This window comes from Rhinopithecus roxellana, chromosome 17 (genome assembly GCF_007565055.1).
Source record: "Rhinopithecus roxellana isolate Shanxi Qingling chromosome 17, ASM756505v1, whole genome shotgun sequence".
In the NCBI taxonomy this organism is placed as follows: Eukaryota; Metazoa; Chordata; class Mammalia; order Primates; family Cercopithecidae; genus Rhinopithecus; species Rhinopithecus roxellana.
The window spans coordinates 105196315-105211771 of NC_044565.1; the positions used below are offsets into that span (position 1 = coordinate 105196315).

The following is a 15457-nucleotide window of genomic DNA, read 5'->3' on the forward strand; positions in this document are numbered from 1 at the left end:
ACCAATGAAACAGATTTCTCTAGCCAGACTACACGCACCACAGAAATAAAGGTACAAGTGGAAAACAGTACAAAATAGCCACCAGATTCCTACATAATTTCCTTTTGGGCTTGAGAAAATGGTTTCTAGTTCTGGTTCCCAATTTCTTTTTTTTTTTTTTTTTTTTTTTGAGACGGAGTCTCGCTCTGTCGCCCGGGCTGGAGTGCGGTGGCCGGATCTCAGCTCACTGCAAGCTCCGCCTCGCAGGTTCACGCCATTCTCCTGCCTCAGCCTCCCAAGTAGCTGGGACTACAGGCGCCCGCCTCGTCGCCCGGCTAGTTTTTTGTATTCTTTAGTAGAGACGGGGTTTCACCGTGTTAGCCAGGGTGGTCTCGATCTCCTGACCTCGTGATCCGCCCGTCTCGGCCTCCCAAAGTGCTGGGATTACAGGCTTGAGCCACCGCGCCCGGCCATCTGGTTCCCAATTTCTAAATGGGATTTACATAAAATAACATGTAATTTTTAGTAGTAGTATTTTGACAGAGTCTCGCTCTGTCACCCAGCCTGGAGTGCAATAGTGTGGTCTCAGCTTACTGCAACCTCCACCTCCCAGGTTCAAGCAATTCTCCTGCCTCAGCCTCTTGAGTAGCTGGGATTACAGGTAAGCACCACCATGCGGGGCTAATTTTTGTGTTTTTAGTAGAGACAGGGTTTCACCATGTTGGTCAGGCTGGTCTCGAACTTCTAACCTTGTGATCTGCCCACCTGCTCACGCCTGTAATCCCAGCACCTCGAGAGGCCAAGGCGGGTGGATCACTTGAGGTTGGGAGTTCGAGATCAGCCTGACCAACATGGAGAAACCCCATCGCTACTAAAACACAAAATTAGCTGGGCATGGTGGCACATGCCTGTAATCCCAGCTACTTGGGAGGCTGAGGCAGAAGAATTGCTTGAACCCAGGAGGTGGACGTTGCGGTGAGCCAAGATCGCGCCACTGCCTCCAGCCTGGGCAACAAGAGCGAAACTCCATCTCAATAATAATAATAATAACAATTTACATGCAAGAGATACAGACAGCACTCTTCAACGACATTACCACCATTATCTAGGTCATGCCTACAATAACCATGTGATGTTTTCATGGGCTACCAAAACAACTCATTAACCCCTGAGAAATAAAGCAAAAGAAAAAAAGGTACCAGAGCAATATAGAAAACACGCACTTTAAAGCCCCACATGGGTATAACTAATGCACATCCAACACACTCATGCTTTTTCATTGCATGTGCCCATCTCAGAAATATGCTTCATTTCTAGCCATGGCATTTCTGTATTATAGCAGAAATAATGGCTGTAAAGTGCAAGGTGGAATCGGTCTTAATGTAAGATTGATTTGACATGGAAGATAAATGACAGCTGCTAAAGGCAACAAACTTAGCCATCTCTGACCTAGGTGGGCCATACTTGGCCATCCCATCCCCACGTGAAGGCTTAACTCATCTTGGCGAAACTCAATTGTTAGACTAGGGATTTGCAAGAGTAATAATGGGCCATTTGGTTTTATCACTGGTTTTCTACCCCGATCAAGCTATGTCATTGGTGCTGAGATTTAAAAGGCTACCTGTGTGCAGAGTATTTCATCCAACAGTTAGAATAATAAGAAACTGTGAGGATGGGTATTAGCTAATCAAAGTTTTCACGATGCTCGTTATACCCTATTGTAAGACATTTTCAGACAAAGAAAAATAAAGCATACAATACAACCATTCTGTGTTTTAATTAATTGTCATTTGGAAGAGCAGATGTGCAAGACAAAGGGACAAAATGTGTATTGAAATACTTTAATATTATCATAAATATTAACAGAATCACTTTAACTTGTTTGATTCTACTATGTTTATGCCTTTTCCCCACCTTCAAATATTTGACAAAAATGTCCTACAGGTTTTCTGATTTACTGAAGAATTTTTCCTTTTGTAAACGGAGACATTTCTGGGCATACACATAGGAAATTTCCTTTGATATCCATAGGAATTATTTGCTCTACTAGAGTTAAAATATGCAAGTCTGGAACTTCAAATAATTTTAAATAAAAATTAAGTTTTTATGAGCCCTTTCACAAAACAAACTGTTTGGAAAATTATTAAACAGAAGATGGCAAAAGAGCATTTTTTAAAAATTCCCGTTGTGGTTAAAAAAAAAACACAATGAGATACCATCTCACACTAGTGAGAATGGCTATCATTAAAAAGTCAAAAAATAACAGACGATGGCAGAGAAAACAGAGGTTGCGGAGAAAAAGAAATGCTATACACGGTTGATGGGAGTGTAAATTAGTTCAACCATGTGGAAAACAGTGTGGTGATTCCTCAAAGAGCTGGAAACAGAACTATCACCCAACCCAAAGGAATATGAATCATTCTATCATAAAGACACATGCATGTATATTTTCATTGCAACACTACTCACAATAGTGAAGACATGGAATCAACCTAAATATCCATCAATGATAGACTGAATAAAGAAAATGTGGTACATGTACACCATGGAACACTATGCAGCCAGAAAAAAAGAATGATATCATGTCCTTTGCAGGAACATGGATGGAGCTGGAGGTCACTATCCTTAGCAAACTAATACAGTAACAGAAAACCAAATACTGCATGTTCGCACTTATAAGTCGGAACTAAATGATGAGAACTCATGGACGCACAGAGGGGAGCAACAGACACTGGGGCCTATTGGAGGGTGGAGGGTGAGAGGAGGAAGAGGATCAGGAAGAATAACTAATGGGTACTAGGCTTAATAATTGGATGATGAAATAATCTGTACAACAAACCCCCTTGACACAAGTTTACCTATATAACAAACCTGCACATGTACCCCTGAACTTAAACGTTAAAAAATAAGTTTAAAAACATTAAAATAGACAAAGCACATACTGCAGAGAGCCTAAAACAATCAGGAATCTGAATATCTAGCCCCCAGATATCGGCTATTATGCAACCACTGACAAGTATAAATGATCCAATTTCTTTTCTTCCTATTCAGTTGATTCCCATGAGAAAAAATAAATTACTAAGCTATGAAGCTTTTCACCTAATGTAGAATAGTGAAGATACAGGCGGAAATATAATGAACATATTGTGGAAGAGTAATCTAAATAAACAATAGAAAGCAACCCAAACCCTGTAAGGATCAAACGCCTGCCAAACCACTGAGTTAACACTACATAATTTCTTGCTAATACTCCTGATTCACCTGAAATTCAAGCTATATTTGGGATGAGGACAAGACAAATTTTTCTTTCTTCTCTATTAATAAAATAAAGCTGGAATGAGTCATCTTGGTTATTTCCTCAATGTCTTGACAAAGGCAATCACCGTACTACTAGTAATAAGATTTGCTTTTTATTCCAGTCTATATGGCCCAAAGGAAAACTGCCAATATGGCAGCAATTGATAGACATTGATGGCTCTTATCAACAAATCCATCAGAGAGGTCATCAACACAATTCCCAAAGATGTTTCATTTTAAACTATATTTGCTTCTAATGTCTCATTAAAAATAGTAGGATTATTATGTGATGTTCCAAGTGACAATTTGCATTACAGGGTATCTCTTGAGTGGGAGATCAAAGCTTTTTAGAAAGATGCATATTTCACTAATCCTCATTATATTTTATAGAAAGTTCCAGCTACTCAGGAGGAGGAGCAGGAAGGATCCCTTCCTTGAGTTAGAGGCTACAGTGAGCCATGATCACACCACTGCACTCCAGGCTGGGTGACAGAACAAGACCCTGTCTCAAAAAAAAAAAAAAAAAAAAAAAAAAAAAAAAAAAAAAAAAAAAGTAGTTGATGGCAAGAATTATGTCTCAACTGTGAAAAAATTACAGTGAAAAGATTCTAGGACTGCCTTAGTCACTCTTCAAAATAAGAAAAGTTGTAGCCATTCAGTAGGAAAAATACAGTTGGCCCTGAGGAAATAGCCAAAAGCAGGATTGTCTGGCCCACACTTGAGTTGGTTAGAAGGAATGCTGGGCTGCACTCAATGCCAGGCCAACAGTAGTGCCACTTGTCAGCCAGTCCTTGCTCCCAAACTACTCACCTAACTCCACTTCAACATAGAGATGCACATTTGAACTGCACAGATAATGAAAGCAATCTGAGAAATGCCCAAAGAACCCAGAAGGAATCAAAACCTGTCCAGAGAGAACATCTGTATCTCACTCAAGTCACTTGACTGGTCACAAGGAATATGTCTTTAGTTTCCTAGAGCAGGGGTCCCCAAGCCCCAGGCCCCAGACCAGTACTAGTGGTAGCAAGTCAGGAACCGGGCGGGACAGCAGGTGAACAATACTGCCTGAGCTCCGCCTCCTGTCAGGTTAGCAGCATTAGATTCTTACAGGAGCGCAAACCCTATTGTGAACCGACACTAGAGGGATCTAGGCTGCCTTCTCCTTATGAGATTCTTACTAATGCCTGATGATGGAAGTTGGAACAGTTTCATCCCAAAACTATCCCCGCCCCCACCACCCAGTTCATGAAAAAATTGTCTTCCATGAAACCAGTCCCTGGTGCCAAAAAGGTTGGGGACCACTGTCCTAGAGGATGATCTGTATTTCCTTGGGGTTAACCTAGAAATACACTATTATGCTGGGTGCGGTGGCTCATGCCTGTAATCCCAGCAGTTTGGGAGGCTAAGTTGGGTGGATCACCTGAGGTTGGGAGTTCGAGACCAGCCTGACCAACATAGAGAAACCTTGTTTCTACTAAAAATACAAAAGCAGCTGGCCATGGTGGCGCATGGCATGCCTGTAATCCCAGCTACTTGGGAGGCTGAGGCAGGAGAATGGCTTGAACCTGGGAGCAGGAGTCTGAGGGGAGCGGAGATCTTGCCATTGCACTCCAGCCTGGGCCACAAGAGCAAAACTCCGTCTCAAAAAAAGAAAAGAAAAGAAAAATACACTATTACTTTTGTTGAAAATCATGCTTATTTTTCTGCAATGTTTTGGAAATACTGGGGGCAGTGAGACAGAAACCCTGCAATATACACACAGAATTCACAAAAATATCCCACATGTGCATTCAAGACCCCTGTCAAGATAAAACTATCAGTAGAGTTTGCTTCTAGAACTGGAAAGGTATTTTTAAAGAAGCCACAAAACCCATTAATTTTTTTTTTTATAAATTCAAGTATTAATATGTCTTTTTTAAAAAAAATCTCCTTGGCAAATACAAAGTCAAAGAGAAAACAGGGGAATTATTTGTATCACATATCACAGATTAAGAACTAACTTTGTTAAAATATAAAAAGTTCCCACAAGTCAGTAAAACTGCCAATAGAAAACTGGCCAGGGGAAAAACAGTTGACAGAAAAGGAGATAAATGGTTTTCAAATACAAGCAAAGATTTCTATCTCATCCAAAACGAGAAATGCAAGCTAATATAACATGTCATCTGTCAACTAGTCACGGGTTTCAAAGATGGGTAACACTGCCAGCAAAGTTCTAGAGAAATAGGAATTGTCTAGACGTTGTGAGTGGGACTGTGAATTGCAGTTTTTCTAACGGCAATAAAACTACACCAAAATTCAAAATGTATGCTCCTTGGTCCCAACTTTAACTTTTAGGGAGCTATCTTGTAAGGCACATTCCCATTTTATCCATCAGTATGAAATGACATCTGCATAAGGACATTTGTTGCAACGTTATTTATGATAGAAAATGACTGAAAATAACTTAAAAGCTTTTAATAGGGAACTAGTTATAGTACAACAAAATAGATTATGCAGCTGACACAAAAAGGAGGCAGTTCTCAATGCAGTGGCATGGTATGTTAAGTAAAAAAACAAGGGACAGAGCAATATAGACAGTATGTTAACATCATACAGAAACAAAGAATAAACCTACTTAGATTCTTATAGATGCACAGAATACTTCTGGATACTTAAGGCAACAATGATAATGGTTATCACTGAATGGGGTAAATTAGGAATGAGAAACGTGATGAGATTTGTAACCGCTTTTGTACCTTTCAAAAAAATGTTCAGTATCCACTCAAAACCAAATTTTTATTAAAAATAAACTCCTCGGCTTATACCACAAGGCACAGACTAAAAAAAATTTTAAACTCTCTACCAAAAATACCAAAAGAAGCAAACCAACTATTCTCTCATGTTTCAAGCTTAAAATTTCAGGAAAGCTTATACAATCATTAACTTTAGCTGAGAAATCTCTAGAAAAATCTCATAAAACAAATTTTTCAGGAAATGGGGTCTTGAGATACCTCCAAAGTCGAATTAGCATCTTCAAACAGAAAAATAGCTTCCGGCTCCTCCCAAATAACCTCATACGGGGTAATACTATGGCCCATTCAAGTCTGGTGTGTTATCAGCCCAAACCACTTCACTCTCTCTGCAAGCCACCAAGGTACCAGACAAATCATAAAGATTTACTTTTCCAGGCACTTTAGTTTCATCTTTGGAATGTTGCTAGTTAACCTACTTCTATTTAACCTTAGTTTGTGAGGATCCTGAGTCTCAAGTGGCAATAATCCTATGCGTATGAGGTGTTTGGATAATTCTGTAGATCTTTGGTGAAGTCTCTGAAATAATGTCTGATGGCAGTAACAGAGGAACGTCATTCTCCCATACATAGCTTTTTTACTAGCGGGACGGATCTCAAGGGGGAAAAAATAAAAGATGGCTTTTTTTTTTTTTTTTTAAATAAAATATGGAACACTTCACTAATTTGTGTGGTCATCCATGCTCAGGGCCATGATAATCTTCTCTGTATCATTCCAATTTTTAGTATATGTGCTGCTGAAGTGAGCACGATGTCCAAACTTGGTATTTTATAACCTTGCTGTTGGGCCACAAATCTTAAGAACACAGTAGGTTTCTTTATGCAATGAAGGATTTTGGTCTACCAATCCATTTTTAATAAGCACTATCTACATGGTAGAACTGGCTCAAGCATTTTACTAACGTTAGTAACTTTTGGCATGGATTTATATATTCACATATAAAGATCTATTATTAAAATAATATTTAGGTATTTGGGGAAATTGGTTTAAAAAATACATTTTTCATAGTGAGGCCCCATCTCTAAAAAAAAAAAAAAAAAAAAAACTTAACTAGGTATGGTGGGCCACACTAGTCCCACCTACTCAGAAGGCAAGAGGATCACTTGGGCCCCAGAGTTCAAGGCTGCACTGAGCTATGATGGTGCCACTGCACTCCAGAGCTTGGGCAACAGAGCAAGACCCTATCTCTTAAAAAAAAAAAAAAATCCTATGTATGGATGAAGAGTGGTAAATCTTCCCACCCCTTTCCCTCAGCCTCCCAGTTTCCCTTCCCTCAGATTACTATTTACATATTCTTTGAGATATTTTATGAATCGGCAAAGACCTTTTCTGTTTTTACTGTATGCTTTAATCCAGGTTTAAAAAGCTCCCATTTCTTCACTTTTATGCAGTGTCATCCCATAAACTGACTATGACACTGGCTGTGATGGTGCTGCCATGGCCAGAGGCAATCGAAGAGCTCAACATCCACAGTGCTTGGAAGAGTCTCAAGCTCACAGGGAAGAATTACTTTCCCAAAATAATAAATTATTCTAAAATGCATTAATGAGAACTCTAGATCCATCAATATTTTGAGAATAACAATCTTCTGCTTTATCTGAAAGTACATTCACACTGCATCACAGTGATTCTTAACTTTCTGCAGGGTGGAGGAGGGCCTAACACTGCCTTTGAGAAACTAAGGAAAACTTACTGGAAAACACACACACACACATACACACACACACACACACACACTCCTATACACTCTCAGTAGACCACAGACATGGTCGCCTATGGACATCAGGTTATTAATACCTAATCTCCTTAACAAGCCAAGATCAAGACATCTGCTGAAGAGGTTGTAACAAGGTAAGTACAAGAACAGAAGAGATGATAGCATAATCAATTAGATGTTAGGAAAAGTTCATTAATTGCTTGTCTGAAAAAAAAAAATGAGTAGATGGCTGCTGAAACACTGTCATTTTAAATCTTAAGGTAAAATTATTTGAGAATCTGATTATGTAAAACTCAATGACTGGTGAAGCTAAATACAAAACAAAATAACATATGCTCTCTGAATTTCATCCAGATAAATGACTGCTCTTTTATTATTATATAATAATATATTATTATATAATATAAATATATAATATAAAGCATATAATCTATATGCTTATAGAAATAAAATACAGATAACTTAATTATGATCCCTTTTAGCAGCATGGCCCATCAGTTGAGAAAAAAATTAGAATGAAATAAAAGAAAAATATACTTCATTGAAGAATAATCAAAACAAAGATAATGTGCAAATTAACTGAAAATTAACACACGAGCCCTGGGGAAACAGAGTTTCCTCAGCAGCCAACTGAGTTGGTGATGGTTTCTCTTCCACTCCTAGGACAAAGATGATACTGGATCCCCACCAATCTTAATGGAAAAGTCTCATTCATTTTCATTCTTAAATGTTTCACTTTTTAATTAATTTATTTTTTCATGCAGAGTCTCACTGTGTCTCCCAGGCTGAAGTGCAGTGGCGTGATCTCGGCTCACTGCAACCTCTGCCTCCCAGATTCAAGTGATTCTCTTGCCTCAGCCGTCCAAGCAGCTGGGATTACAGGCATGTGCCACCACGCCTGGCTAATTTTTGAATTTTTAGTAGAGATGGAGTTTCACCATGTTGTCCAGGCTGGTCTCGAACTCCTGACCTCAGGTGATCTGCCCACTTAGGCCTCCCAAAGTGCTGGGATTACAGGCGCGAGCCACCGTGCCTGGCCTTCACCATTCTTTTTATTTAAAAAATTATATAAAAATGTGTTTTAAATGAGCTGAACAATTTAGAATATACATATTTCCAATTCCCAAAATGGGAAAGTGTTAACGTAAGTCCATGAGGTCTCAAATGTTAGTACAAAACCTAAATATAAGCCTAAACTCCCAAATATATATGAATCTAATATAGTAATTTCCCCTCCATGGGACTCTGACATTGTTACCATTTTGTCTTTTTTCTTTCTTTTTTTTTTTTTTTTTGAGACGAAGTTTCGCTCTTGTTGCCCAGGATGGAGTGCAATAGTGCTATATCAGCTCACTGCAACCTCTACCTCCTGTTTTCAAGCAATTCTCCTGCCTCAGCCTCCCAAGTAGCTGGGATTACAGGCGCCCGCCACCACGCCCAGCTAATTTTTGTATATTTAGTAGAGACAGAGTTTCACCATGTTGACCAGGCTGGTCTTGAACTCCTGACCTCAGGTGATCCACTCGCCTTGGCCTCCCAAAGTACTGGGATTACAAGCATGAGCCACCGTGCCCAGCCCTCAATTCCCTTTACAAAGCATTTTTCTTCTTATAGAGCTATTACTTAAGTTTTAAAGCCTTTCAACTATTCTGCTAAAAATTTTCTTTAGGAACAAAAAATGATTTTTTTAGTCATCATTCCTTTTATTAATATCCTCTTTAAATCAAAGGGGAGCATTTCATAATAAGAGCTTTCTTAGAATAGCTTTAAGATTTCCTATCTGTTAAGCCAAATAGCAAGTTTTCTTATCTCTTAAGGAACAAAAGCTACACAGCTCTAACATGCTAGCCTGGAATGTGACTCCAGAACGAACATATTAATTATACACATACTGTCAGAGACATGGTAATGACAGAACAATCCACAATTCATGGATACATAGGATCTCTGTGCTAACAAAAATAAAAATAAAAAAGATAAGCAAGACCAAATGTGTTGAAAATAAAAGTTATGTAAATGTTATGTGGTGATATATATGACACACGATCATGAAATGGAAACCAAACTGGACAAACAGCCTGCTCAACCATATGTTTAGATGCTAGCTTAAGAAAACGAAATGTGTACTTTCAGAAAATTCACGCAAAAATCAGTTTAAAGTTTACTGATAATTTGCTAGACCTTCTAATAAATATAGTATTTGTTATGAAGCACTGGTGAATTTCCATAATGTTGTATGACAATTGTAAAAGGTTCATGAGAAAAACAAGATTTACAAAGACATACGGTCTCTAGTGTAAATTGGCAAATTTTATTTAAACCTAATGAATCCATAAGACTGGACTGTACTGTCTCAATTATGGAGTCTCATTATAACAGCAGCATCCTTAGGGGTTACATTGTGGCACTACCTAAGAGGTAAAAGTGCTTCAATAGGGCTCTGTAGGCAACTCCATCACAAAACCCCACAGAATAGGATCACCTCCCACCAATCTTTTGCTAAGCACTACTCTCTGGTAAAGAGTACAGAAGTTTCAATGTTTTGATTTTTTTTTTCAGGTTGGCATGATACAAATGGCAGCACACAAAAACAATGTTAAAAAAATAAACCAAATAAAAGGCTGTACACAAGAACTTATGTTTATTGCAAACAAACAAACAAAAAAAAAAAGGAAAGAGAAGAAAAGAGAAAATGGTCAGAAGCACAACATATAAGGTTAAGAATTTAAAAGCATCTTACATTCTGCCCTAATGGCAGCATAATTAATAGCAACAAACGGCCGTCTTGCTGCCTGCCGTAGCCGGAGGGTATTTTTGCAGACCTGGCGGGCAAATTTTGTGAAATATGTAGTATGAAGGAAGAAAGCTTGGCGGGTCTTCACTGCAGACTTTGGACTCCCAGTATTTCTAACTGGCATTCCCTGCATGGCCTGGCGGGATACGTGACTTCTAACACGAGGGTCCTGCAAAATCAGAAAACAACAAACACTGAAAGAAATGAACTTGCCCAAACGCATTACTGTTTGCATCATGCTCAAAAGAAAAGCGCACCTTTTAAATCTTTCATGAAGCATCTATAACGTCACTTGGTGCACCACCTCTAAAAGAATTAAAGTGTGCACCTTTGGGAAAGAGGTGGGGAGTAGAGAAGGGAACTGCGGAGAATACTGTACTGTTGTATAGGAATCCATAATAACGTTAACAATAGGTAGTAAGAAACTGCCAAAGGGGTCAACTACACTTTTTTTTTTTTTTTTTTTTTTAAATTAAGGAGTCCTGAAAGCCCGTCAGCACTGAAAAAGAGTAGTCGCCCACTGGTAAACACAGATGGTTGGCATCTTCAATCTATCAGGATTTTACCAAAATCACATTTAAACTGTTGTTCACCTCAAGATTAAGTCCGTACTTCTTATCCCCCCAAAATAGCCACAGGGAGGAAAAAATGCTCAATTTGCATTTATGACTTTATGTAGTAAGACACGCCTTCAACAGAATGTAAAGGTTACAGAAACTGTTTTCAAAAGCAATTAAACATTTAATTTGTAAGCTCTCTACTTATGCTAACATCTCCCACACTCATTGTTTTTTTTTTTGTCTGAGACCATTATTCTTTTTTTGTTTGTTTGTTTGTTTGTTTTTGAGACGGAGTCTCGCTCTGTCCTCCAGGCTGGAGTGCAGTGGCCGGATCTCAGCTCACCGCAAGCTCCGCCTCCCGGGTTTACGCCATTCTTCTGCCTCAGCCTCCCGAGTAACGGGACTACAGGCGCCCGCCACCTCGCCCGGCTAATTTTTTGCATTTTTTTAGTAGACACGGGGTTTCACCGTGTTATCCAGGATGGTCTGGATCTCCTGACCTCGTGATCCGCCCGCCTCGGCCTCCCAAAGTGCTGGGATTACAGGCTTGAGCCACCGCGCCCGGCGAGACCATTATTCTTAATACCTGATAAAATTTAATTTCTCCTTGCTTCTCTCCACACCTACCCTGAATATTGTAGTGCTATGTTTACCTATAAAGGTAGCTTTCTTCATTTTTTAATTATCCTATACTGTACTTCTGTTTCCAAGGAATAATCAAGCCATTTAAAAACATGACATTTTTCAACACTAAAAAGACTACTGTACCTCTGTAGTTGGGCTAGGAGATAACTTCTCTTCTTCTGACTGGGTGGGCATTTTTAAGCCTCCATATTTTTTCCAATAAAGCCAACAAATTGCACATAATCTACACTGCATATTAGGTGGGCCCCAGGAATACCACTGGTGAGACTGTGTAGCTAAAGCACAAGAAAAACAAGAAAAATAAGAAAAATGCTATTTAATTTGTAACATCAACACAAAATAATCAAATATTTTAAAAATACTTGTCATGCTTAGTTTACAATGTTATTGTTCCCAGCTTACAAGTCAAACATAATAGTATATTTGTGTTTTTTTAATACTCAGAACTCATTAAACCAACTTATTTCTATCATTATATAAAGTGCTTGTGGCCCTGTCAAAGCTATTAAGTGAAGTATCCTGTATTACGCATTTTGCTGCCAAGGGAGTTTTTGTTTTATTGATTAAAAATACTCTATTGTGTATGTTTCTGGAAATAGGTTCTCAAAAATATATTAGTAGTAGTATTTAAAAAATCTGGGGCCGGGCGTGGTGGCTTACGCCTGTAATCCCAGCATTTGGGAGGCTGAGGCAGGTGGACCACGAGGTCAGGAGATCAAGACCATGCTGGCTAACATGGTGAAACCCCGTCTCTACTGAAAATCCAAAAATAATTAGCCGGGCCTGGTGGCACGCACCTGTAGTCCTAGTTACTCAGGAGGCTGAGGCAGGAGAACTGCCTGAACCTGGGAGGCAGAGGTTGCAGTGAGCTAAGATCATGCCACTGCACTCCAGCCTGGGTGACACAGTGAGGCGCCATCTCAAAAGAAAAAAAAGAAAAAAAGAAGAAGAAGAAAAAAATATATATATGTATATATATATCAATCCAGGTTTCCAAACCCACGGTGCAGACACCACTCCAGGGATTATTTAAGGTACTCAGGGAGGTCCCATTGATAAAGTCAGGAATCTAATAAAAACAGGTATCTGTCAGCCAGGTGTGGTGGTAAACTCCTGTAGTCCCAGCCACTACAGAGGCTGAGGCAGCAGAATTGCTTGAGCCTGGGAGGTTGAGGCCACTGTGATTCCACCACTGCATTCCAGCCTGGGTGACAGAGGGAAGTGGAGAGGAGGAGGGGTTTGGGGAGGGGAGAGGAAGGGGGAGAGGGAGGGAGAAGGGGAGGAGAGAAGAAAGAAACAGGTATCTGTTTCACACTCCTTTATTTTAATCAATAGGCAAAATCCTTATTTTAAAATTTCCATTTATAGACAGAATCCCTTTCAAGACTCTAAATCCATATTTAGCGAGCATGGGCAGCTGACATCACAGCATGCTTGAGGCCTAAAACTCAGATGATTTAACAGCTAGCTGAACACTGCAAGCTTGTGTTAGTTTTTGTTTTGTAGTTTAAATTACTGACATGTGACATTTAAAATATACGCATGATAGATCTGAAGTTTAAGAGAAAACATTGAGGTTGAGATATTAAGTTAATTGGGTGCATAAAAAATTGCAATTCTGTAAGTCTGCCTTAAAATATTATTTCTCTGACCTGTAAGTTACCTTTACCAGACTGTTCAAATGTTCAAACAGCACATCAAGATATCAACTAACACTTCACAAACCAATATGAAAAAGAGAAAATACAGAGACCATTATATTCATGTTTATTGGGAATAACACTGTACACCCATCATGTTTTATTTTTGGAGGATTATTATTTTAGGCTTTTATTTGTGTAAATATTTTAGGCCTGTTTTAGGCTTTTATTTATACAAATAAATATTTTATACAAATGAAAGCCTAAAAGCCTTTCCTCCTATAATTTAGAACTAATAAATCATTGAGACACAAATTTTAAAAATCTTAAAACATTAAGCTACAAATCTATTTTGAATTCTAAATATAAAATTTCACTGAAAACATATGTTTTACGTAAACCAATCAAATCATGCACATTATTTTAATAACTGTCAATAAATGCCTTTCTCCTTAAATAACTCAAATTCAATTGGAAAGTAGGTATCATTTAATAAATAGAAAACATCAAGTTCTACCTCTCTATAAGGATAAATCTTATATTAAGATACATTTTATCATGGAGATTAGTAATACATGAGTCTAAAGTAAGTATTATAAAATAAAAATAGCTTATTCATCATGCACACATAAAAATAACAGAAAAATCATTTAAGGGGATATACGTGAGTGTGAAAGGGGTTTGCAAGTTATTTATCTATTTATTTTTTTTTTTTGGAGACGAAGTTTCGCTCTGTTGCCCAGGTTGGAGTGCAATGGCGCAATCTCAGCTCACTGCAACCTCTGCCTCCCGGGTTCAAGCTATTCTCCTGTCTCAGCCTCCTGAGTAGCTGGGATTACAGGTGCACACCACCATGCCCGGCTAATTTTTTGTATTTTTAGTAGAGATGGGGTTTCACCATATTGGCCAGGCTGGTCTCGAACTCCTGACCTCAGGTGAATCATCTGCCTTGGCCTCCCAAAGTGCTGGGATTACAGGTATGAGCCACAGCGTCCTGCCTGCAAGTTAAAATTAAGCCACTACCATTTGTCTGTAGGATTCTTTTTATTTTCATTTAAATATACATGAACTTCGAAATCCAAGAAATCCCAATTCAAGGTATTTATGATGCTATCCATGTAAAAGCCTGACTAAAGAATTTTTTTCCACAAATTGTTTCCCTTTGTGCTCCCATGGTCAAAAAAATTGTTAAACACATCCCTATGTACCATTTCTACGAATTCAGCAACTTGGTTCACACCTTCCTTGGGATCAGTGGACATAATTGTACTCATAGCTGTCCCTCATTTCTATGTCCTTCCTGGAGACAGTAGGCTACATGTACTCTCAAAGAGCTACTAAGAACCCAAAATGGGGCACTAAGTAGGTTTTCAATAAACATTAGTTTCTTTCCCTCTCCCATCCCAAGCTACCTTAACTGGAAGGAAACAGATGATAATATCACCAATGCCCCATTAAGATATCGTATCCTTGCTTGAGATTTAAAAGAAACACATAAAGTCTATCAACTACCTAACAGTTCACTTCACCAACCCCATTTAACACCATGGGCAAATAAAATACTGCCAGCATAGATAAATATAGTGGGATCCTGAGGTCAAAAGCAAGTATCATAGAATAGCATTTCCCAAACTGTTGCATTGAGGGAACAGCAGCTTATCCACACAGAGGCCCTTCCTACAGAATTACTTGGAGCTTTAATTTGTCAAAGTATACTGAGAAACTCTGAAAGGGGATTTGATATGCATCGTGGGACCACAGCTTCTGCAAAGATAATACGACTCTAAACACAACTCAGCAAACACTGCTATGAAATAATCAACGAACCACAAGAGTACATCAAAGGAACTCCAATGCCTAACTTGAGTGTGTAGTATGTAATAAGGATTCAATAAACAGTCCCTCTGTTCCAAGCCAAAGGTAAGGAGGGGCATCTGCTCATTTGGAGGAGACACGCTTCTGCCTTCCAAGGTGCACTGTACTGACCTCTGGCAAATCCCAGACGCTCACACCCCATGAGTCATAACAGTTCCTGA

The 15457-nt window shown here is 38.9% G+C and overlaps 1 protein-coding gene and 1 non-coding gene across 7 annotated transcripts in view; both read right to left on the minus strand.

The window, feature by feature from the left end:
* The window catches only part of MTA3 (metastasis associated 1 family member 3), a 191811-nt gene that overhangs the window by 36789 nt on the left and 139565 nt on the right, over positions 1–15457 (minus strand). For 5 of the 6 annotated variants that reach the window (XM_030921242.1, XM_010382593.2, XM_030921240.1 and 2 more), the window contains exons 13-14: positions 11905–12056; positions 10523–10745 (exon numbers count right to left, since the gene is read on the minus strand). In XM_030921242.1, the coding sequence (XP_030777102.1) occupies positions 10523–10745; positions 11905–12056 (375 nt within the window). Of the gene's footprint in view, positions 1–10401; positions 10746–11904; positions 12057–15457 lie in introns of those variants that run through there. The other variant, XM_010382595.2, reaches the window with a different exon arrangement.
* On the minus strand, positions 6707–6814 carry LOC115894393. The gene has a single exon (XR_004054522.1). It is a non-coding gene; the product is annotated as a U6 spliceosomal RNA (small nuclear RNA).